Raw genomic sequence first — 23,020 nt, 5'->3', positions numbered from 1 at the left:
TTCCCTTGTTTTTTTTTTATGACATTCCCTTGTTTTTAACGTAAGATAAAACTTCTTTCTCACACTCACATATAAAAAGATTGGATCTATTTATATTTTGTTTTCTCTCCTATATTCTCTTTTCTCTCTCCTTTATATGTGTCTATAAGAGATAAATTTTATCCTGTCACATAAGAAAACAATTTCCAAATAAATATACCGTATATTGTATGAAAAAAATGTATATCATTTTAAAAGACAAAAAATTGTGTCATTTGAAGTTAGAGAAAGAGATAAATCTGTGGGGGGAGTGGAGGGGAAAAATGTTAAAGATGATGTGAATCCCACCTCTTTGTGAGAGTGAAAGGATGTAAGGTGCTATGTAGCACCGATACGACACGCGACACGTGACACGACACGACACGACACTCCGAAACGTCAATCCTAAAAAATTATGGATTTCGACACGTTGGGACACGTTTTAATATTAAATAATATTTTTAATTTATATAGTGTATATTTCATTTAATATTTAATAATTTAACAAAAAAATGAAACTAAATTAATAATACCCATCAACACGTTATAAAGATGGAAGCTTTAATAAAAAAAATAAGAACTGGGATGAGAGAGGGATATAATATCAGATAGAGAGATCAAATCATATTAGAGAGAGATCAGAGAGAAGAAGATACAACAAGAGCGTGATAGGAATTGACAACAATGATGTTGAGATGATCTCTTATCTAGTTAAGGGGAAAAAAGACAAAAAGACAAAATTGATAAGATCAGGTGGAAGCTTTATTAATATATTTAACTTTTTAAAAAAATATAAATTTTTAAAAAAAAAAATTAAAAAAAATTACGAAAATGCCATTTGACTGTGTCGGACACGGTCAAATTCGCGTGTCGGAATGGTCAACGTGTCGGAAAAAGTCAACCGCGTGTCCGACACCGTGTCGGAGCGTGTCGCCGTGTCGGAGCGTGTCGGACCCGACTCTTCCTGTTTTTACAAGTGTCTGTGCTTCCTTAGTAAGGTGTGTCATTTAAAATAACACATCTTTTTCCCATATTGTATAGCTTTTTTCGGTGGATATTTTTTATGGCACACAAGTTGCTATGTTTTAAAAAAGTTACAGTAGTTCCCACATCAAATTAGTTACAAATGAGAATATAACATGACAAACACGTGCAATGTATACTTTTCAATCACATATGGTGACCAAAAAAGTCACGTATAAAATCCATCTAAGAAATACATATGGGAGGATTGATTTTATTTTATTTTTGGTAGAACTGTAGAAGGATATTTTTTTATGCTGACGTGAACGGACAAGTGACATTTTTTTTTTAAAAATCGAGAATTGAAAAATTGTTAATTTGCCAATTTGTATGACCATTTATTAATTATTGCGTTGATTTAATTGTAATGATTTTTTTTAAAATCAACCAGTACTATTGTGGAAACAATGCATCGAACATTGTCGTCATTGACTACGAGATCCTTCTAATATAAGGATATTCGATACTATTGAGTATTGACTACGTTATTCTATTCAAAATCTATTTATGTAATTGTTTTGTCTAGATGATTGAGATGTCTAGTCAAAGATTAATAAGTTGATTTTGGATCTGATGCTCTCTCAAAGATATATATCTATGAAGGAGATATCTTTAAAGTGACAGCTCACTGTGCACTGATAGAAACGACATTTGTCAATAGGTGGTATGTGTGTACAGTGACAACATAACAGTAAGAACGAGATTAAGTCGTACATGTAGACTTTACTTCTTATTTATAGAGTTTAATTGTGGATAGCAAAATTCTGAACCTTATTTGGAGACCTAAGTCAAATTGCATAGCTGTCAATTGTTGTTAAAATCTCGATTTATCACTACGATTTTACGTTTTTACAATTTTTTTCATCAAAACGATTTTACTAAATTTTCAAACGCTTTTACAATTTTTTTTCGATTTTCTTACATTACAATTTTACGTTTTATGATTTTCTAATATTCTTCCGATTTTATTTAAGATCTCAATGTTAACAACATTGACTATCAGGACTCAGGATAATATTGTCACCGATAGAAGATTCTTCTCCTTACTCGCATAACTTTCCTTTTATGTTGTCCCTTATTGGGTCTTCTAAAGTATGTGTCTCTCATGAGCCCATAACAGTAATTATTTTCAAATCTGAATAATAATGTTATTATAGTAAAAAATAATTGCTAAACTATTCAACTAGATTTTGCTAAAATTTAAGAATGATTGTTGGATATGTTAAAGTGATAAGAATCACCCTTTATGTATCAAAAAAATAAAATAAGAATCAACCTTTTATTCTGAACCAGTAAAAATCTCAACTTATTCAAGTAAAGATTTTCATAAATCTTTTTTGCAAAATTGAAAAGTTATGTTGGAGGAATATAAAATTTTCAGGAGTGGATCCTCTCATGTGCTAATTAACACGACCATGTCATGTAAGGCAATTATAACCATACATGGGTGGATTAATGGTGATAAGGAGGAGAAAGAAAAAAATATAAGGATAAGAAGTTACACAATCATGACCGTTGATTTAATTATTAATGGTTAAGATCCTTCCACATGACATGATCATGTTAAATTTCACATGAGAGGATCTGTTTCCAAAATTTTCTTCCTACACATACATAGAAAAACAACGGCCAACTTTCTTTTTTGTTTTCTTTTTAAAAAAATACAACGGACCCCACAGAATGCTGTCTGTAGGAAATTAAGGGTTTGTCATGTAACGTTACATATATAAACCCCTAGTTTGGACCAAGAAAACACAAAGAACATTGCACTTTGCCACTTTGTTGTGTAGTTTTTCTAGTTAACTCATGAACCACAAGACACGCCTTGATTGAAGCCTGTGATTGAACCACGATCGAGACACTCATGAACCACGAATACAATTTAGTCGAAGATCGTCATGCAATTAAGAAACAAATGATGTCATGCATGTGTTTTTCATTTCAAGCTCTGTATAAATTTTCTCTCTATTTACTTTTTTTTTTTTTTTCAAACTCTATTTACTTTTCTTGCACGGCAGTACGATTAATTGCAGGGCCTAGGCGTTTCGATAGGATTGGTTGAGTTAATAAATTCAATAATTAAAATTGATTTAATTAAATCGATTTAAATTAATATATTTCATGTCGAATTGGATGATTGGTTCCAAATTGAAAACTCTATTTCGTGCACGACAATAATACAAAACAGTTAATCTAAATTTTTGAGTTGAATTAATTTTTTATATAAAAAAAATTGCGGAAGGGATCGGACAAAATTATATATAATTAAGAAGACTTACTTGCTTTTCTCCTAGAAGGGGATATTAGTCTCATCTTTCTTCCGATAGCGAAGTTCAATGCACCCGCTGTTCTAATGAGGGGTAGCCTTCAGGTCGTACTTTGAGGACAAGATGACCGGAAGAGGTTGAATGAGGATACCCTCCAGGTTATACCAAAAAAAAAAACTTGCCACACAAATATATATGTTGCAAAGTTAAAATTGGAAAAAAAAAAATAATTTAAAAGCTTGCTTTCATTAAGTAGACCGCAGCCTGATTAAATATTTAGGCAAAATTTCATCCTTCTGCCTAATTAAGTAGACCGCAGCCTGACCACTAGCAATCTATCAAATTTTTTAATGACCACTTACGCATTATCATTCTGAAAGTTTCTACCATCTTGCTTTCAAACCTTTCTAACTAGGAATTTTCCATGTGAAAATTCCTATAAATACCTCCCAAAAGCTCCAACATTTTTCATCAAACACTAACCAATTTATAGCATTACTACAATATTAGCCAAAATGGAGTTATGTAAGGTTTCATTTTCTCTATCATGTGTCTTGGGCTTAGTCATTATGGGCCATGTTGCCTATGCTCAAGACTCACATGAAGACTACGTGAATGCTCACAACGCTGCAAGATCACAGGTTGGTGTTCCAAACTTGGTTTGGGATGACACTGTTGCTTCTTTTGCAGAAAACTATGCCAATCAACGTAAAGGTGACTGCCAACTGGTCCACTCAGGTGGTGGTGGTCGTTACGGTGAGAATCTGGCGATGAGCACTGGTGACCTAAGTGGCACAGAAGCAGTGAAATTGTGGGTTAATGAGAAAGCCAACTATGACTACAATTCTAACAAATGTGTTGGTGGTGAGTGTCTACATTATACTCAAGTTGTTTGGAGAAACACAGCACGTCTTGGATGTGCCAAAGTAAGATGTGATAATGGAGGCACATTCATCGGTTGCAATTATGATCCTCCTGGCAACTATGTTGGCCAAAGACCCTACTAAATTAAGTCATTCTATACTGTATCGTTTGTTTCAATTCAGCAGCTACCACTTTGGACTGCTTATGTATTAAGAAATAATTACATGGCAACAGTAAAATCATGAATTTAGGTGACCACCTTAAAAATTCATGTTATGATACTTATTGAAATAATAAAATAAAGTTATTTGAAGTGAGCTCGTGGTGACAGATTTGAATAATTTGTAAGAGATTGTATGTTTATCATCATTGTATTAAAAAAATAGAAATAAAATAATATTAATGAGTTCATAACTCACTTAATTAATATTAATATATAATGTTAGTCTTAAAAATTTGTGGTGTATTCTATGTTATAAGTTTTTTTTTTGGTAAGCTATGTTATAAGTTAAATCCCTATCTTATTCCACTTATATTTCTTTTTCTTTGAATTTAATTAATAGCATGCATTAAAGTTTGTAATCAATCTTTCCATATATAAATTCTTTACAATATTTTGCGCCACCATATTTTCTTCACACTAATGTCGACTTACAGATCTGACAAAAATATCTATATTTTTTATACAATTCAATTGATTTCAAAACATCTAAAAAGTATTTCTTTTACAGCTCAAAGATGAAAATTTTGTTTCTTAAGAACCTTAAGCTAATATATATTGAAATAGTGCAATATGGGGTTTAGTCCTAGCTAGTGAAATCATATTGCCTCCACTTTAATTAGCTTATCCGTCTTGTTGATAATCTGCCTTAATTTCGTCAAAATTTTAAGGGAAAAAAGGTGTTCTTTTAAAAAACACAAGTTTATGTCCTTTTAATAATTTTTAACTATGCATTCTCAGAAATGCATAGTTGCAATATTAAAGTTATACTTTTTTTCACTTTTCACATCAGCAGACAATTTCTGAAAAGAAAAAAAAAATTAATATTATTATTATGCATTTCCATAAATGCATAGTTAAACTGTTACAAGTATAAACTTTTAATAGTTTATGTCCTTTAAAAATACATTCACTAAACCCAAATTTTAAACGGATGTGAATCCATCATGAATTTTCTAATCATGCCATATATCTTTCTTTCTTTTTTCTTTTTCTTTTGAGAAAATCATGCCTTATGTCTTATACCTACTTTATAATCAATAAATAAATAAACGATGACATTTTATTAGAAAAATGAAAAGAGAACATAATATTGATCACTCGGAAATAAAATAAATTTTAATATGATTAACTTTATAATAAACTTCATCAACTTTCTGAAAGTTATCATCAAATAGTGTTCCCTCCAGTTAATTTGATCTTAATAACATGCATAACACATACCCTCTTAGTTTTTTTAGATAAATATATTGCTTTAGCAGTTTCCATGCAGGTGCGGTAAAAGTTAAAAGTCTCCCGTACTTCTCTTAAAGATCAAACTTTCAACCTTGGAATTCAAACAATCATTACGACTGACACCCATGTGTTCATGTACTCTGATCTTCAAGGAAAAGTTCACATTAGTTCCACATCATACAAATTGGCAATTAATCGAAGAGGATCACATGAAATTAAGGAGATGATTTCAAATCAAACTCTATCATTTCAAAGTCATCTTTCCTCTATAAATATTAGGGTCACCCTCTATAGCACACATCTTCTGAATGACTAAATCCTAATCTTCACACCAACCTGGTCACACAGACATCTTTTAGCAATCAGCCTCTGCAATGTATATACCCTTGGACCGTTTCATGAGTGGTTAAGCCATACTTTTGTTGGTCACTTACCTACGGGTCACAGAGCAAGCTCTCGATCTCTCTATGGTCGAACACATGATATATAATAACTTTATATTTCAACTTTTTATTCATTAATTCTAAACATAAAATTAAGATTCTTAATCAATTTGTTAGAGAATAATATAAAAAGCATTAAAAATGTCATTACCTAACACCTTGAGGTTTTGGGTTGAAGTGGTTCTTTAATATGGTATCAGAGCTTCACGGACCACGAGATCATAAGTTCGATTCTCACCGCCCCCACTTTCAGGTGGAATTAAGAAAAGCACAAGGCAGATCAAAAAATGAGCTTGTGCACCACAAGACAGACCAAAAATGGACTTGTGTTATATCCACGCTTCTAGCCCAAATGGCTCTTGCGTTAGAGAGTGTGTTAGAGAATAATATAAAAAACATTAAAAAGATCATCACCTAACACCTTAAGATTTTAGGTTGAAGTGTTTCTTTAACACAATTTCAATTATGAGAGAATTAAAATTGAAATTAGAGTTTTAAACTATAATTTTAATTTTATCACGAATCTATATATTAACACCACAAATACACATCATATAAAGACAAGTGATAAAAATCTAACCTTTCACGACAACTGAGATTAAGTCTACTTTAGTTATCGCATTTAAGTGGTGAATTTAAGGAAATTTGCTTGACACATTTAAGGAAATTAATTGTTTTAATTGGTGAATCAAAGTTTGAAGTTGAGTAATCAAAAGCAGCAAATATACCTCCTCAACCATTATGAACAACCCTTTTTTTTTTTTTTTTGATAACAATGAACAACCCTTTTATAAAAAAGAGACTTTTATCTTACCAATTAAGCCAACCCTCATTAGTAATGACATATCGCTTAAAATCATCCAGTAATCTTTGTCATTAAAACATTTCTTAAATTTTATATCAAATTTTTAATTTCTTTTTTTTTTATTTTCATTTGTAATCTTTATCATTATTACATTTCATAATTATGCTGTGAAATCATTAAACTGTTACCTTCGGTTTTTTATTCCTAATAGTTGTCATTAATGCATTTCATAAATTAAATCTCTAGTTTTTATGAGAAAATCTTAGTTTTTAATGCATTTCATATTACCTCATTTTAAATTCGGAAAAAGTGTGTGTCATTGTAAAGGATGTAAAGTTGTGTCATTTTAAGAGAGATGAAAAGATAGATAAAGAAGAAGAAAGAGTTGACAAAAAAATAAATAAATGTGTGGGTTCCACCTCTTTGTGAGAATGAAATGATGTAAGTTGTGTCATTTAGAAGGATAAACAATTTTCCCTTTAAATTCCAACGTGAAAATCCTTATAAATACCACACAAGAGCTCCAAGCTTTTTCATCAAACACATACAAATTTAGCATTTCTATACATCAGCCAAAATGGCGCTATCCAAGTTTTCATTTCCTCTATTATGTGTCTTAGGTTTATTCATTGCGGATCATGTTATTGTTGCCTATGCTCAAGACTCACCAGCAGACTATGTCAAAGCTCACAACGCTGCAAGATCAAAGGTTGGTGTTCCAAAGTTGGTTTGGGATGACAATGTTGCTTCTTTTGCACAGAACTATGCTAATCAACGTAAACGTGATTGCCAACTGATTCACTCAGGTGGTGGTGGTCGTTACGGTGAGAATCTGGCAATGAGCTTCGGTGACCTAAGTATAAGTGGCAAAGATGCAGTGAGAATGTGGGTTAATGAGAAACGCAACTATGACTACAATTCTAACTCATGTATTGGGGGTCAGTGCCTGCATTATACTCAGGTTGTTTGGGGAAACTCAACACGCCTTGGATGTGCCAGAGTAAGATGTGATAATGGAGGCTCAATATTCATCACTTGCAATTATTATCCCCCTGGCAACTATTATGGCCAAAGACCCTACTAATTGATTTTGTTGTATCCTTTATTTCAATTGAGCAGTTACCAGTTCAGACTGCTTATTATATATTATAAATATATAATTACAGGGAAACAGTAAAATCATGAATTTTGGTGACCACCTTTTAGAGTAAATATCATTTTTGGTCCTCGTCAAATTTTACGATACCCGCTTTAATCTCTAGCAAATAAAAAGGCCCATCGTGGTCCCTAAGAAATTCAAAATGGACCCATTTTAATTCTTTTAGGGACTAATATATGGGTCTTTCTTAGATTTGTGAGGGACCACGATTTCAACTAAATGAGTCCATTTTGAATTTTTTAGGAACCATCATGGGCCTTTTTATTTGCTAGGAACTAAAATGGACATCGTGAAATTTGCTGAGGATAAAAAATGATATTTACTCTCAATGTTATGATACTTTTCAATGTATTGAAATAATAAAATAATGTTGATGAGCTCATAACTCACATAATTAATACTAATATTAGTCTTAAAAGTTTGTGGTGCATTTTGATGTTATATATTATTTAAATGGAGAAAATATTTATCATTTTAATGGATGGTCATTTTAGTTAAGATTAGTGTTTTTTATTTAAAATTTAAATTAAAAAAATCTCATTTTCTCCTCTATGATTTTTATTATGTATTTTTTTCACTCACTTAAAATGACATAATTATATGTCCTTAAAAAGGACAAACACTAATCCCTATTTAAATCCCTATATTATACCTTTTCTATTATTATTTTTTCTCTGAGAATTTAATTAGTAAGTTTGTATTCAATATCTTACAATATTTATATATTTTGCGCCATCATTTTTTGTTCACGCTAATATCTTACCGAGGATCTGACAAAAATATTTATATATTTTTTATACCATGCACAAAAATTCTTAAGTTAAGCTGCACAAAATATTTTATCTCCTTAACCATTATGATCAACCCCTTTATAAAAAATAGGCTTTTGAATTCAAAAATTCATATAAGTTGCACAATGATCAGGGGTGTAAATGGGGTAGGCCCGCGACCTAGTCTATATTACGTCAGATTTGATATATTATAAATAGTTAAATAGAACAGACTTAGGCTTTTAAAAAAACCTATTTACAAAGCAGGCCATAGACATTTTTATACATGTCGAACCTATAAGTTTACAAGTCGACCTATATCATATTATTTATATTAAATAAAATTATTATTTTAATAATTTTGAATGATATAGTAATATTATTTTAGTTATTTTTTAATGATTAAATATTTAATAAACTTAAACAGGCTAACAGGCTGTTAAGACTTTTATTTTTTGAATACAGGGTCATGTCAGACTTATAATCTGAGCCTACACAGGCTAAAAGGTTAGGCTAATCATAAAAAAAAATTTATACAGGTCTAACCTATTTAAGTCAAAATCTAACCTAGCCTAGCATATTTACACTCTTAACAATGATAATGCAACACCTTATGTGCATTTATATATATATATATATATATATATATATATATATATATATATGTGTGTATATGTAAGATATAAAAAAATTTGTTTCTTATTTAAAGTGCATATGAGAATTTCTTACTTGGGGAAGGTCTGACCTAATCACCACTCGAGCCAAAAATCTCTATTATTATTAGATTTTTATTATGTTTTTATGTTGAATATTTTTTGTGCTGTTTCATTTATTTTCCTTTGATATATCTCTCGTTATTACATATTCGAGGACAAAAAAATTACTCTTAGTAAATACACTTTAAAAAGTACAAATACACCATTGGCTTTTGTTTATGAAATGAAAATGAAAATCGTAAAAAACTAATTCAATCCAAAAACTTAAGTTACTGGGATGAAATTACATTGATAATTTTATATTTCTCTAATAAATATGGGACAGAATATACTTATCACGAAAAAAAATTATCACATTTATAATTAACCTAATTACCGTTGATTTCTGTCAATCTAACGATTATAATTTATTGAGAATTAATAAATACGGCATAATAAATCTAATAAATTATAATCGTTAGATTAACGGAAATCAACGGTAATTAAGTTAGTTGTAAAAGTAGTAAAAAAAATTAATGATAAATATATCCTTCTCCGATAAAGTTTTACATGAAAGATTGTGTGAAAACCCATCCCCCAATTGTTCTATTTGTAGTAGAATACTTTCATAGGTGCTACTTCTAGTATTTCTTTCAGATCTTATAGCAGCAATGGGAATGGATCTTTATCTAGTGGACCTGGCACTGGTTTACTTCGTTAGGCCCGTTCCAAGGGAATTTCCTTAAGGATTTAGTGTTTAGGTTCATGATTCTTATAGATTTTTAGTGTTTTATAATGCAAAAATAAAAAATAAAAAATGCAGACAATCCCCCTTGAAGCAAAAGTCAAATAGAAGACTTCTTTGGGGTGTAAATTGTAAAAGACTTTTATATTTTTGAAATAGTCAATTCTTAGCTCTGTATTCAAATTCTTCATTTCAAGAAAATGCCCTCAATATATTACGTACGAGAAATATTCGCAAGAGTGTCGGTGTTCACTGTTCAACATATTGTACAGTTCAACTTAATAGTTTAAAATTTTAAACGAATCAAAGATAAAAATGTATAAAACTCGTATTAATAGTTTAAAAGTTTAAAATGTATAAAAGAAAAAAAAAAATTCCTTGTATTATTTATTACACAGGAATGACTTGTATAAAACTCGTTTGATTTGCTGCCTCGTCTTATACGGCATTTTATGGATTAGCAAGGAAAACCATCAATAAATGAGTTCATTTCTATTTTATTTATTTCTCTCCAATATTGTTGGGTCATAATTTTAACTAGTATTTTTTTCTTCTCTTGAGATTATGATCTTACTGTATAAAAAAAAAAAAAGTATGCATGATATCATATATTATCTATAATATGCGTTCTAGTCATATATAATGCTTATGTGAAAATTCAAAGAAATGAACTTCTACGAAATTGCTATGCGTCTTGATCCAATTTGTTTATTTAGTAACGAAAAATGAAACCAGTGACACAGTCAAGTCAAGGCATTTGGATTTTGGAAGTCTTTGCTGTCACTCTACACAAAACAACTTCCTAAGAAATTGCAATACACTTCTCACCTTGTAAACAATTCAATTCATTCCCTCCATTCCATAGTTTCTAACATGCATGCATCATAGCATTTATAAGCTTGCCAGTGATTCTTACCTTCTCTGTACCTGTTAATTCTTTGAGCTTTGAGATTTTAGTTGAGGCAAATTACCTTAGAAATTGAAAATTTATAGATGAACCTGTTTCAATCTGTACCTTGTCACTAGGCTTGCCTTACCCATTTATGTCTGTGAAAATGAAGTCCACCACAAGGAATTTCAGTGTTCTTCAGATCTTCTTTTGGCCATTGTTCTGTCTCTTTTTGGCAGGTTATGGTGCTGAAAGTAACTTGTATTGTTTACAAACCATCAAGAATTCGTTGGATCCATTTAATCATTTATCTAGCTGGGATTTCGAGAGCAACAATACTGTAGGTTACATGTGTAGTTTTACTGGTGTTGAATGCTGGAATTCTATGGAAGATAGTAGAATAATCAGTCTCTTGCTTTCTAATATGGGGCTAGAGGGCCAATTTCCTCGTTGCATAGAAAATTTCACATGGTTGCAGACTCTGAACCTTTCATACAACGAGCTTTCTGGATATATCCCATCTGATATATCAAGTAAACTGCCATATCTAACCTCACTTGATCTCTCAAATAACATTTTCAATGGTGAAATTCCAAAGGGTATTGCCAATTTCTCTTACTTAGATAACCTTAGACTTGATGGCAACCAGTTAACTGGTCAAATCCCACAAAAAATTGGGATGCTTCCCAGTATTAGAGTTTTCAGTGTTGCTAACAATTTGTTAACAGGGCCAGTGCCTGTTTTTGCTAGCAATGTTGATGTGAGTTTGAGCTATGTCAATAATAGTGGACTCTGTGGGGGAATACTTGGAAGCTGTGACGATAGATTAATTGATAGATCGTTTTGGTATAGTTTTATTATTGCTTTTGTTTCTTCAGCAATTTCTGTCATAGTAGCTTTCACACCTTGGACAGAATTCAAAAAGAGGAGGAGTAACGCTACATATCCCTTAAGAAAGAAGCAGAAGCAGCAGAAGGATACTAGACAAGTAGCTGAGTTGCTACCACAAGCTTTGCAAGAGCAAAGAATCAATGAGGTTCTCTCTCTCTCTCTCTCTCTCTCCAGTTGTGAACATGCGATATTTGTGCTCCAATACTTGTGTCATTAATCATTACTTTAGCTTTATTTTTATTTTTTGGGCCTTGAACACTTATATCACATCTCTTTTCATATTAGGACAATCTAATCTAATCTCAGTTTGAATCTATTGAAAAAGGTCACGTTACTGTCTATCATATGGTCTAACTTGTTGTGACATTCCATCTACAGCTCTCAAGATTGTTGGAGAGATTGATTCCAAGAATGAGCTTCATGGAACTATGCAAAGCAACAGATTACTTTAACACAGACAATATGCTGGGGCTAGGAACAACAGGGATTATGTACAAAGCAAAAGTACCAAATAACTGTTTCCTTGCGGTTAAGAGACTATATGATGCTGATAAGTACAAGACGGAATTCTTGCTTGAAACAACGATTCCGGGGAGACACAGGCACAGAAACATAGCTCCACTGGTTGGATTCTGCATAGAAAAAAACGCAAGGATTCTTGTGTATAAGTACATGTTAAATGGAAGACTCCATGATTGGTTGCATCCTAATGAAGGACATAAAACTATGATATTGGGATGGCCTGAGAGGATTCACATTGCACTTGGTCTAGCAAGAGGTTTATGTTGGCTCCATGAAAAGTGCAAGATAGTCCATCTAAATCTCGGTTCAGAGTGTGTCTTGTTAGACAAGAATTTCGAGCCTAAAATTTCCAATTTTGGGAAGGCAAAATTTGTAAACCAGAAGTTTGAAGATCATGTGAGGATGAAATTGTTTATGATTGATGGACTTGGAGTGAAGGGTTCTGTTGAGAGGGATGTATATGACTTTGGAATAATCCTTTTTGAGCTTATAACAGGGAAAAGATTAAGTCCAGCTACTGATTCTTCTGACACTGTTGGTGGCTCTTTGATGAACTATATTAGCAATAAATTGTTCACTGATCCTATTGATTTTTATGATGCCGTTGACAAATCTATCATTGGGAAAGGTTTTGATCATAAAATCCTACGTCTCCTCGAAGTTGCATGTGACTGTGTTAAGCCTTCATTAGAGCAACGACCAAAGATGGTTGATAGGTACAAGACTATAAGAGCCCTGTGGGAGGGTTATAGACCCTGGTTTGATTCTGAAAGGCTGAAGCTATCTATGGTTTGTCCTGATAGTGATCAGATAACATATAGCAACGAAATAGAATGTATTTGTTGAAATGTAAGTGCCATTCTGTGAAGAATTTGTATGCACTTTTACAAACATATAAAATACTGTCAAGCACATTCGATTCAATTAGAGCAAAATTAAATGTGCTTCTGACAACTGAATCATTTGACTAACTATTATTTTTTTATTTTTTTTTGGTTTACTATTATTATTATTTGTTCTATCTCATGTATCATTAAATGTCCTATACTGAAAATATTCAGAGAATCTTCTAACATTGACTGCTATTTGGATGATTGTTGAAACCCAATTTACCTCTCAAATTTTGAGTAGGAAAAAACTTTAGTTGCTTCAAGTTAAAATTGAAAACTAAGGTGATGTTCACCTGGTCATGATAGAAGGATCATAAATCAAAATGAGACAGCTAAAATAAAAAATGTGGTTCTAATTTGATTAATTTATTTGATAGTCTGGTCAGTAATGTCAGTCTACTGTGAATTTCTTTCTTATATGCTTTTGTTGTGTTCTCTAAAGACTGAGAAAGAAATGTGATATTAACTTGTTTGGTCTGATTCAAATACTCAGTAAAGTTCTCTCTCCTCCTCATCAGCATTGGAAACCTATCTCCATTTCAATTCTAACTGGTACTGGTCCTTGATAAGAGACATCTTTTCTTCTTTGATTTTGGACAACCATGTTGAACTCATATTCTGGAGCCATATTCTTATGTACATAGCTTCAGTTTTGTTGAAGTACAGTGCAGACTTCTGTACTTGAGCGGCAAGTAGACAGCATTGGTTCTGCTGTTACTTTTTATTTTAAGGTTTAAGCAGTCGCAGGCTCTTGTCTCTCTAATAACAGCACAATCACTACTAACTCGGATCACCTTCATTTCTTAGGTCATTCAACCTTTGTAACCTTTGCTTAATCCTCAGACAGATGGAAGGTAAAATAAAACATAAATTAGGTAGTTATTGCAAACCAAAAATATAATTTGTTATTGGTTTTCATTTCCATTGCAAAAGTATTATGAGCTGACACCATGCCTAGAAGTAAGTTTACTATACTGTTTTAATTTAAACTGATCTAGGTTTGTGTGATCTTTTTGAGCAGTTAAAAAAGCATTTCTCTTATCTAATTAACATATTTCAGGTATTAATATCAGTGTCCAGTTTTGGTTGATGTTAACATATGTCTCTCTTTTTTGGGGAGGGGTTTGAATGATGGAATTGATGGGATGCAAGAAGATGAACAGATTTTGTAATAACTTAGGCCGGGAAAAAAAAAGTACTGATTGTTAGTGTTTAGATGATAGTATACTGAATCTGCATTAGCTAACACTAACAGAAACCAAAATCTTAACAGGCACAGTTTTTTCTATTTTTTAATTACAGAACTATCTTCTTTTTTCTTAAATGCTATTAGTAATAACTAGTACTATCCCCTCGTGGAAGATGACCTAACAACAAAGTAACTAGAAGTTCATTTCAACTTGCTCTCTATATGCCACTGATAATACCTTCCAACAAATTCTTGATTTGATAACGGTAAGTCTTTCACCATCCTTTCCCTGCACAATAACATAATTTCAAGTCGTGAAAAATCTCATAGTAAAAAATAATTAAAGTGAACATTATTTTAGTACCCTATGATGACATTGTAGTAACAGGTAGTAAAAAGTAAGCTTGATTCTCATCTTTCTTTTAGTCACCTGTATGCAGCATGTAATCAGAAATGCTCTTTTTGCTGTTGTAAGATTGGTGTCTGCGAGCTCAATGCCAAAATTATTCATGGCCTCCATCAGTTTCTTGAACCTTCCCCTCTTCTTCTCAATGATGATCTTTTATTCCCATCGATTTGTGTCACCTTAACCTCTGCCTGCAACATTATTAAATAATTACATTTACAGAAAATATTCATTTAATCAATTAAAGAAAGGATCTTGTAGATGACCTGTATCCCCCAATTCTTCATAACCTCTGCAGCATTAGTTTCATCAATCCTTGTCTCGCTTGTTTCCTCTGAAGTTGCTTCCATTTGGAGAAGCTCTTGGCGGAGACTCTGCACTTCATCTTGCAGCTTCTTGATGTAGGTGATAGCATCTTCAATAATGGTGGCTTTGTTCATCTGAAATCAAAAATTGACTTTATAATCAGTTTAAATTACAATGTTTAATGTGCAATTGTTAAACAAATATATGAAACATAATACTGAATAAACAATGAGATAAAGAAGGATCAAATAAGAAAGTGAGGGCTTAGGTGGTTGGTTACATTTGTGATGATAGGTACTAAAGACCGCAACATCAAGAGCTTGCTACTGAGTTTTTCCCTCCTCCTCCTTTCAGTTTCAAGGTTCTTGGATTTGTACTCTCTTGTGTCATCATCATAGTTCCTCTTCCTACTCATCCTTCCCTTGTTACTACCATTTTCAGTAGCAAGAGAAAAGTCTTCCAGAGAAACACACAGCCAATCTTCATCTTCATACTCCATTTCTGGAAAAATTGGTCTAAACAGGTATTGAAGAAATGTCTTTCAAGGCTTTGTAAACTGACGACTTAATTGGTCGGGTGGCTATATATGAGTGCTTCTGACAAAGCCATCATGTCAGAGAGACAATGAAGCGAGAAAAAAAGTACAAGTACATTCATGTATGTTTTGAGGGAATAAATCTTTGTTGCACCTAGATTCGTTGTATTTCAACAACGCATTACACATCGTACGAGAGAGAAAAAGTTTGGCATAAAAAGAGAATTTTAACTCACATGTAATGCTCTTATTAGTGAAATGTACTGAACACCAAAGATTTATTCATTTTGAGGGCCTTTCATATTGTCCAAGTATATGGACGTAAATGAATTACGCCGGCTTATAGGGGTCTATGGCCTAATCTATATTAGGTTAGATTTGACCTAGTATAAATAATAAAATAGAATAGTTCTGGGCTTTTAAAAAAATCTATTTGAAAAATAGGCCTTAGACTTTTTTTGTATATGTCGGCCCTATAAGTCTACAGGCCGACCCATATCATATTATTTATTTTAAATAAAATTAATATTTTAATAATTTTGAATAATAAAATAATATCATTTTAGTTATTCTTTTAATTGTTGAATGTTTAATAGACTTAAACAGAATAACAAGTCTATGCCAACATTTTTATTTTTTAAATATAAGTCATATCAGACTTGTAATTTGAAGCCTACACAGACTTATATGCCAAATCAGACCGAATATTTTTTATACAAATGTAAAAGTCAAAGTATAACCTAACCTAACCAATTTAGACCCGTCACACACACACAAATGTATTCGATTTGGCTATTTACACCCGGAGCACCTACCGACACACCAAGAGCAATGAAACAAATTTTCATGAAATCTGGAAGTTGCTCCGTGACAGCCAGTATCCATCTGAATGGAGAGATCAACTCATTGTAAGGATCGGAGTGGAATACCAAAAGAATGGTATACTTTTGGTATTACATGTGTACTTTTATTTTTATATGAAAGTAATTGAATCTTACCTTCACCGGAAAAAAAAATATGAAAAAAGAAAAAATATTACATGTGTACTTTGATTTTTATCATTGTTGAATGTTGGGAATATTTTACCAACTTAGCATGCTTATATAAATAATGGAAAATATTTTTTTTATGTTACGTGAAAAATCTTATCTCATATTACACACACATCGAAACTCGAGTCAATATTTTTTTTTATTATTATAGGATCTATTTAATTATGTCTCTATATAAGACAATATTAAGCATTGCCCATAAATAATTGTAATGCAAAAACATCAAATAAGCAAATCATGTATAATGCATAAATTTTTTTTTATGAAACTCATTAAAAAATTGAGAAAAAAAATAAGTAGGTTTCGCTCACTTTGTCGTATGTTTCGTGTACGAAGTATTTCAACATCAATAAATCCTGGTTGTGTTTGGGTAGCGTAGTAGCGTTTGTCTCATAATTCCAAATTCTTAAACTCTCCCTACCTCCACTTAAAGCTCTTTCCTTCATTTCTCCCGAGCTATGTCTTGTGCGAGTGCCAATCGTCTGCTTCGAATCTTCACCGCTAAGCCATCCATCAACACCGAAACAACCACCACCACCGTCCTCAACCCTGTGGCCGTAACACGTGTTCACACCAATAAACATGATTACGAGACACCTCAAGGGCTGCGAAACGTGGTCGACATGTTCAAGAAGTCATGCAAGAACAAGCAGTTTCGACTGAGGAGCGATATCTACAAGTCCACCGTGTTGCGTCTGGCGAAGGTGAAGGCCTTCCCAATGATCGAAGAGATCCTCGAGGCCCAAAAGAACTACAAGCAGATCTCCTCCGAAGGCTTCGTCATTCGCCTCATCTCTCTCTATGGTAAAGCTGGCATGTTCGACCATGCACTCACGCTGTTCGACGAAATGCCAACCTTTTATTGCCACCGCACTGTCAAGTCCTTCTCTGCCCTCCTCCGTGCTGCCGTCTCCGCCAAGAGGTACGACGTCGTTGAAGAGCTTTTCCGCCAATTTCCTTCCAAGTACTCCATACAGCTTGATGTTGTCTCCTATAATGTCGGTATTTATGCGTTTTGTGAGATGGGTTCCACTGATTTGGCTCTTGGAATGCTTCGCGAGATGGAGGAGTTAGGAATGGAGCCTAATCTAATTACGTTCCATACTCTTCTTTGTGTGTTTTATGAGAAGCGTGGGTATGAAGAAGGTGAAAAGATTTGGGCACTGATGCAAACCCGGGATGGTGTTGATCCTGATGTTGTGAGTTATAAGTTGAGGTTGAAGGGGATGATTCTTGGTGGCCAAGTAATGGAAGCGGTTGAGCTAGTTGATGAAATGAGATTGAAGGGGGTTCAACCTGATGTGCATTGTTTCAATGTCTTGATTAAGGGTTTCTGTAATGATGGCAAACTGGAAGAAGCTAAGCACTGGTATGATGAGTTGGTGAAATGTGTAGGCACTGCAAATCGTACTACTTATGGAACTCTTGTTCCCTTTCTCTCTGAGAAGGGTGATTTTGATATGGCTTTTCAAATCTGCAAAGTTGCATTGGCAACCAATGGAAGGTTGCTTATTGATGTGGGAGTATTGAAGGGTGTCGTGGAGAGGCTTTTTTCCCAGGGAATGATTGGAGAAGCTAAAACACTTGTCGATCTTGCAAGGAAGAAGAAACTGGAAATAGATTTGCCCCTAAACATGTGGTAGACCTTGCATCCATTTTTGTAGCTGTTGATTTCACCGATTATCAAATTAATGCGTTAATTGAAATGAGTTGTGTCGTACTTGGGGTCAAGTTAGAACTTCCGCTGGTGAAGGGGATAAATAATGGTCAGAAGACAAACCAAAACCTCACTGATCAAGCGCTAATATTGAATTTTGTTTTTGCTTCCGTGGGCTAGGAATTTTGAACCTTATACACGTGCCTGTTGAATAAGTTATCCCTTCCAGTAGACTTCCAAATTCATAATCTATGTTTTACCCAAAAGCACGGCAGTTTCTTTGGTTATGCCTTGATCTAGGAGACAGAATGTTTGCCGTAGCACCACTTGTACCCGTGTAGTGGCAAGCCCATTCTTAAGGTTCTCCTCTGCCTTTGGCAAGTGACAGGAAGAAAGCCGTTGTGCTTTTACCAAGAAAGCATTAGAGTCTAGCGGTCACTGCAACAAGCAGCGAAGTGCCAAATGCACAGCCATGAAGTACATGAAACCCAATATTTTGTGTAGGGTTTTGTTTTGTTTCCTTTCCAATTTGTGTAGGCTGTTGATAGGGTTCCGTCCATGCTTTATGTAGACCTTGTAGGCGAATTCATTTGTATTGTCATACAGAGCTTTGAACCATATCTTCGAGTGGAATGGTAGCTGCTCTTTGGCTTCCAATTGCCATTTGTACTCAAATATTTGTTTTCTTTCATTAGGTAAATAGATTAGTATGAACATTTTTCTTTTCACCTTAGTAATGTTTACATATTTTAGTACTTATTGACAGCATCTGTAAACAGAGTAAGCTTGTCAATCGGTCCACAAACGTCGAAAACGTCATCAATTATCTATACTAGGGACAAGGGTTCTGTGAGCTCAATCCTTTTTTTCTGAAAACTGTGGCTCGGTTAGGCATGCCATTGACCACATGTACCATTGAAGAGGTTCATCCCTAACAGACTTTGACTCCTTGGCAAGTCCAAGGTCATTCCACCATCAGTTAATTAATTAAATTACAAAAAATATATGCGAAAAATAATGATAATTATAATTTACTTATGAACTCAATTGGAAACCTGGAGAATTTCCTGCTTATGTATGGACTTGACCAACCACGCAGGAATCAACCTTTGCTAGCTCTTTCAAAGTGCTAGTCCATCCTTTATTCACCCTGAAATAGTCACTTGATGGATCCAAACAAACACATATGGAAGTATATTTGTTGTCCTGTCCTTGCCCTAAATTCCGTTAATTCCAATCAAATGTTGTTGGTTTGTGAATCGAATTTCAACAATACCCATCTGACTCTTGTATATGCTATACACAAACACGGGCCTGAATGTATAATTTGACCCGTATCACCTTTCTACTTTTTAATTAAACTGAAATGTGTCATTCGGGTTAAAGAAAGTGATATATACTAAAATCACATGTAGGTAATATGATCATTGTTGGGTAGTATGGATCGGTTCTCAGGTAACGGTTGATTTTAATTTCTTTTCTTGGTTCTATTCCTTAATTATTTTATTGTAATAATCTCACTTTTAAACTAAAAAATTAAATGAAATTGTTATCAAAAAAAAAAAAAAATTAAATGAAATTGATTTTGTAATTAAAACTGAATTAACAAATGGAACTAAAATGGTTAAGTACAAAATATAAACAATGAAAAGATTCTAGAATTCTCAATTCATGGACTTTCCTAAAGCAATTTGCATTCCTGCGTTTTTTCACTACTAAGGCACTTTAATCACATAATTTGAACTACTATGGCTATTTTAGCTACAACTTCCCAGTTCCAGATTTGTTCCTCGTAAGGTCTTTTTCCAAAGTCTTCTGAATCTTCAAGAATTATTTCAAAAACCTCCTTGGGTTATCCCTAACCTCAAGGGTTTAATTAACAAAAGAACATAACCTGATTTCCCAATCACAGTTATGCTAAAAATATTTCAAGACCATTCCCATGGTTTTCTTGAACTTTTAAATCAGAATCTTGTTAATAAAATGAGACTAAAAGAAACATTACAGTGTTCATAAAAATAAAGAATCACCCAATCATCTTGAATCCCAGAAAAGAGGAAAGTTAGCTAGCCATTTCAAAGAACAAAATTAAAGATTCTAAAATTGAAGTAACATGCATTACCGAATATGAAAAAGGAATTAAAAACAGAGTTCAATACAGACCAGTATTTCAAGTATTAGAATTCCTAATAAAGATAGGAAGAACTTGCAGAATTGGAGAGAAGCATAGGTCGCATGCAGATCCTTGATCTCTTCCAAGAAGATGTGTTGTCAGTGCCCTTCAATTTCAAGAACTTGGAACTTTCACACCCAGCTTACAAAGTTTCAAGAAAGTTCAAAAAGAAAAATACCACTATTAAGAAAAACTAAAACTGAAAATCTGAAAACTCCTAAGTCTAATTCCTCTACTTAACTAAAAATAACCAGAGATCCAAAGATTCATTGCTGTCCATCCATGTCTGTCCTCATCCAACGGTCCAGTTCTTTTTTTCTTCACTTCCAAAAAGTAACTCATATGGCTCTCTAAATGCAGTAAAAATGGTAAAAAAAGATAGTAAATCATCAAATTATCTCTTCTTCTTTTTTTACCTTACTAGGCTGATTGATATTCATTTGACCCATTACCCTGCACTTATAACTAGTCTTCAACTCAAATATTGTAAAAATAAAGCCATTAAAATAAGCATAATTTATAGCTAACAGATGACAGATTAAATCAAAAGAGATCAAAGTCATCGTGGGCATACTCACATACTAATTGTATTAAAAAATTTTATTAAAACCTCTCTCTCTCTCCCGCTTGTTAGTTGTTTAATTTATTTTGAAGTAGTTGCAATCTCTTCATCATTCATCATTCAGACTTTTGTTACTTGCTAGGCATCTTCATCATTGATGCGGACTAATAACCCCCTTTATCATTATTAACATATATAGGTCGAGTTGGACATCCCTTTCTTGAAAATGAACAATGTTATCCACTTGATAAAAACTAATGTTAGATAACAAAAATGCCAAACCCCTTATTTTTCTACTTTATAATGAAAGCTGATGGCACTTGTTGCCTCTGTCCCACCAAGAATTGGTTTTTCTTATTTTGAAAAAAAGGTTAATTTGCAGCCTCTAGCCTTATGTTTCTTCAACCGCCGCATTAGTTAAATGCCCATTAGCAACATGTGTGTCTCTCCTGTGAAGTATATTCCAAGTTTATCCTGTTACAAAAATCTTAAATACTAAAACAAATCCAAGCTATAAATCATTTTCTTTTTCCAGAATACAATCACAAAATATGAACAAAAGGAAGAAAGAATGATATTTACTAACCTCGATGTAAGATGAAAAATTATGATAGACGACTTGAAAGAGCCTTCTTGGTAGAAAGGCTTTCCACTTCCATAATAATTTAGTCTGAAATAACATGTTAATGCATGTAGACTTTTTGTTTGAATTTTCGTTATTAATTTTGGAATTATAACAGTTAATATATTACAACAATATATCACAATACGTGATAATGTGCTTAATTAGTCCCAGTAGTTCACTCAGAATAGACATTATCCATTATTAACAAGGGTCGAATTGGACATTCCCTTTCTTGAAAATGAACAATGTGATCAACTTGATAAAAACTAAAGGTAGATAACAACAAGGGTAAACCTTTTTTTTCCTCTAATAATGAAAGCCGCCTCTGTCCCACCAAGAATTGATTTTTCTTATTTCAAAAAGAAGGGGATAATCTCAAGTCTAATACCCTTTGCAGCCTCTAGCCATTTCCTTCTTTAGCCACCGCATTAGTTAAATGAACATTAGAAAAATGTCAGTGTCCTCTCCTCCAAACTATCCCAGAAAAAAGCTCTTATAAATAGGCTTCTTCTATAATATAGTCCCTAATTAATCCAACATGGGTGTGCCCATGATCTCAATGCTTTGTCTCATCTCTGTCTTTGCCATATTATCACAAATCTCTTATGCTCAAAACTCACCCCAAGACTACCTTAATACTCATAACGTAGCCCGTTCCCAAGTTGGGGTTGGGCCTATGAGATGGGATGCAACCGTTGCCTCATATGCACAAAACTATGTGAACAAACTCAAGGGAAACTGCAATTTGGTGCACTCAGGGGGTCCTTATGGTGAGAACCTTGCGTGGAGCAGTGGTGACCTTACAGGCATAGCTGCTGTGAACATGTGGGTGGCAGAGAAGCCAAACTATGATTATAACTCTAATTCGTGTGTTGGTGGGGAGTGCAGGCACTATACACAGGTAGTTTGGCGTGACTCGGTTCGTCTTGGTTGTGCCAAGGTGCGGTGCAACGATGGTCGTAGCACCATCATCAGCTGCAACTATGATCCACCAGGAAATTTTATTGGTCAGAGACCTTTCGATATTAGTCCTTTCCAAGTACCATTGAGCTTCAACAATGGTTTGTATGAGAACTAG

General features: G+C 33.3%; 6 protein-coding genes across 6 annotated transcripts; 5 read left to right on the top strand and 1 right to left on the bottom strand.

Annotated features, from left to right (window-relative positions):
* The first annotated feature begins 3,793 nt into the window (after positions 1–3,793).
* LOC133312823 (pathogenesis-related protein 1-like) lies at positions 3,794–4,497 on the top strand. The gene has a single exon (XM_061514095.1). It carries the CDS (start codon positions 3,824–3,826, stop codon positions 4,313–4,315), a length of 492 nt encoding a protein of 163 aa, XP_061370079.1. The 5' UTR covers positions 3,794–3,823; the 3' UTR covers positions 4,316–4,497.
* A 2,956-nt stretch (positions 4,498–7,453) lies between these two features.
* LOC133312831 (pathogenesis-related protein 1-like) lies at positions 7,454–7,960 on the top strand. Its single transcript, XM_061514103.1, has one exon. It carries the CDS (start codon positions 7,454–7,456, stop codon positions 7,958–7,960), a length of 507 nt encoding a protein of 168 aa, XP_061370087.1.
* A 3,106-nt stretch (positions 7,961–11,066) lies between these two features.
* Positions 11,067–13,436, top strand: LOC133312867 (probably inactive leucine-rich repeat receptor-like protein kinase At5g48380). Its single transcript, XM_061514144.1, has 2 exons — positions 11,067–12,170; positions 12,404–13,436. The coding sequence occupies exons 1-2, from the start codon at positions 11,289–11,291 to the stop codon at positions 13,391–13,393; spliced, it is 1,872 nt and encodes a 623-aa protein (XP_061370128.1). The 5' UTR covers positions 11,067–11,288; the 3' UTR covers positions 13,394–13,436.
* Positions 13,437–15,145: 1,709 nt separating this feature from the next.
* Positions 15,146–15,837, bottom strand: LOC133312852 (transcription factor DYT1-like). Its single transcript, XM_061514129.1, has 3 exons — positions 15,619–15,837; positions 15,323–15,472; positions 15,146–15,223 (listed from the first exon to the last, which is right to left on the bottom strand). Exons 1-3 carry the CDS (start codon positions 15,835–15,837, stop codon positions 15,146–15,148), a joined length of 447 nt encoding a protein of 148 aa, XP_061370113.1.
* A 1,546-nt stretch (positions 15,838–17,383) lies between these two features.
* Positions 17,384–19,036, top strand: LOC133312851 (small ribosomal subunit protein mS78 (rPPR3a)-like). Its single transcript, XM_061514128.1, has one exon. The coding sequence runs from the start codon at positions 17,384–17,386 to the stop codon at positions 18,566–18,568; it is 1,185 nt and encodes a 394-aa protein (XP_061370112.1). The 3' UTR covers positions 18,569–19,036.
* A 3,444-nt stretch (positions 19,037–22,480) lies between these two features.
* LOC133312833 (pathogenesis-related protein 1-like) lies at positions 22,481–23,020 on the top strand. The gene has a single exon (XM_061514106.1). The coding sequence runs from the start codon at positions 22,481–22,483 to the stop codon at positions 23,018–23,020; it is 540 nt and encodes a 179-aa protein (XP_061370090.1).

The sequence above is a fragment of the Gastrolobium bilobum genome, unplaced genomic scaffold (genome assembly GCF_033153095.1).
Source record: "Gastrolobium bilobum isolate Gb01-03AN ecotype WA unplaced genomic scaffold, APGP_CSIRO_Gbil_v1 utg12574, whole genome shotgun sequence".
NCBI classification, from domain to species: Eukaryota; Viridiplantae; Streptophyta; class Magnoliopsida; order Fabales; family Fabaceae; genus Gastrolobium; species Gastrolobium bilobum.
This window is presented reverse-complemented; position numbering and strand designations above follow the sequence as displayed.

Coding starts and splice junctions, on each gene's coding strand:
- LOC133312831 (XM_061514103.1), top strand. CDS start 7,454: ATGGCGCTATCCAAGTTTTCATTTCCTCTATTATGTGTCTTAGGTTTA.
- LOC133312852 (XM_061514129.1), bottom strand. CDS start 15,837: ATGGAGTATGAAGATGAAGATTGGCTGTGTGTTTCTCTGGAAGACTTT. Junction 15,473..15,618: donor TAGTACCTATCATCACAAAT/GTAACCAACCAC, acceptor TTTTGATTTCAG/ATGAACAAAGCCACCATTAT. Junction 15,224..15,322: donor ATGAAACTAATGCTGCAGAG/GTTATGAAGAAT, acceptor ATAATGTTGCAG/GCAGAGGTTAAGGTGACACA.
- LOC133312867 (XM_061514144.1), top strand. CDS start 11,289: ATGTCTGTGAAAATGAAGTCCACCACAAGGAATTTCAGTGTTCTTCAG. Junction 12,171..12,403: donor AAGAGCAAAGAATCAATGAG/GTTCTCTCTCTC, acceptor TTCCATCTACAG/CTCTCAAGATTGTTGGAGAG.
- LOC133312851 (XM_061514128.1), top strand. CDS start 17,384: ATGTCTTGTGCGAGTGCCAATCGTCTGCTTCGAATCTTCACCGCTAAG.
- LOC133312833 (XM_061514106.1), top strand. CDS start 22,481: ATGGGTGTGCCCATGATCTCAATGCTTTGTCTCATCTCTGTCTTTGCC.
- LOC133312823 (XM_061514095.1), top strand. CDS start 3,824: ATGGAGTTATGTAAGGTTTCATTTTCTCTATCATGTGTCTTGGGCTTA.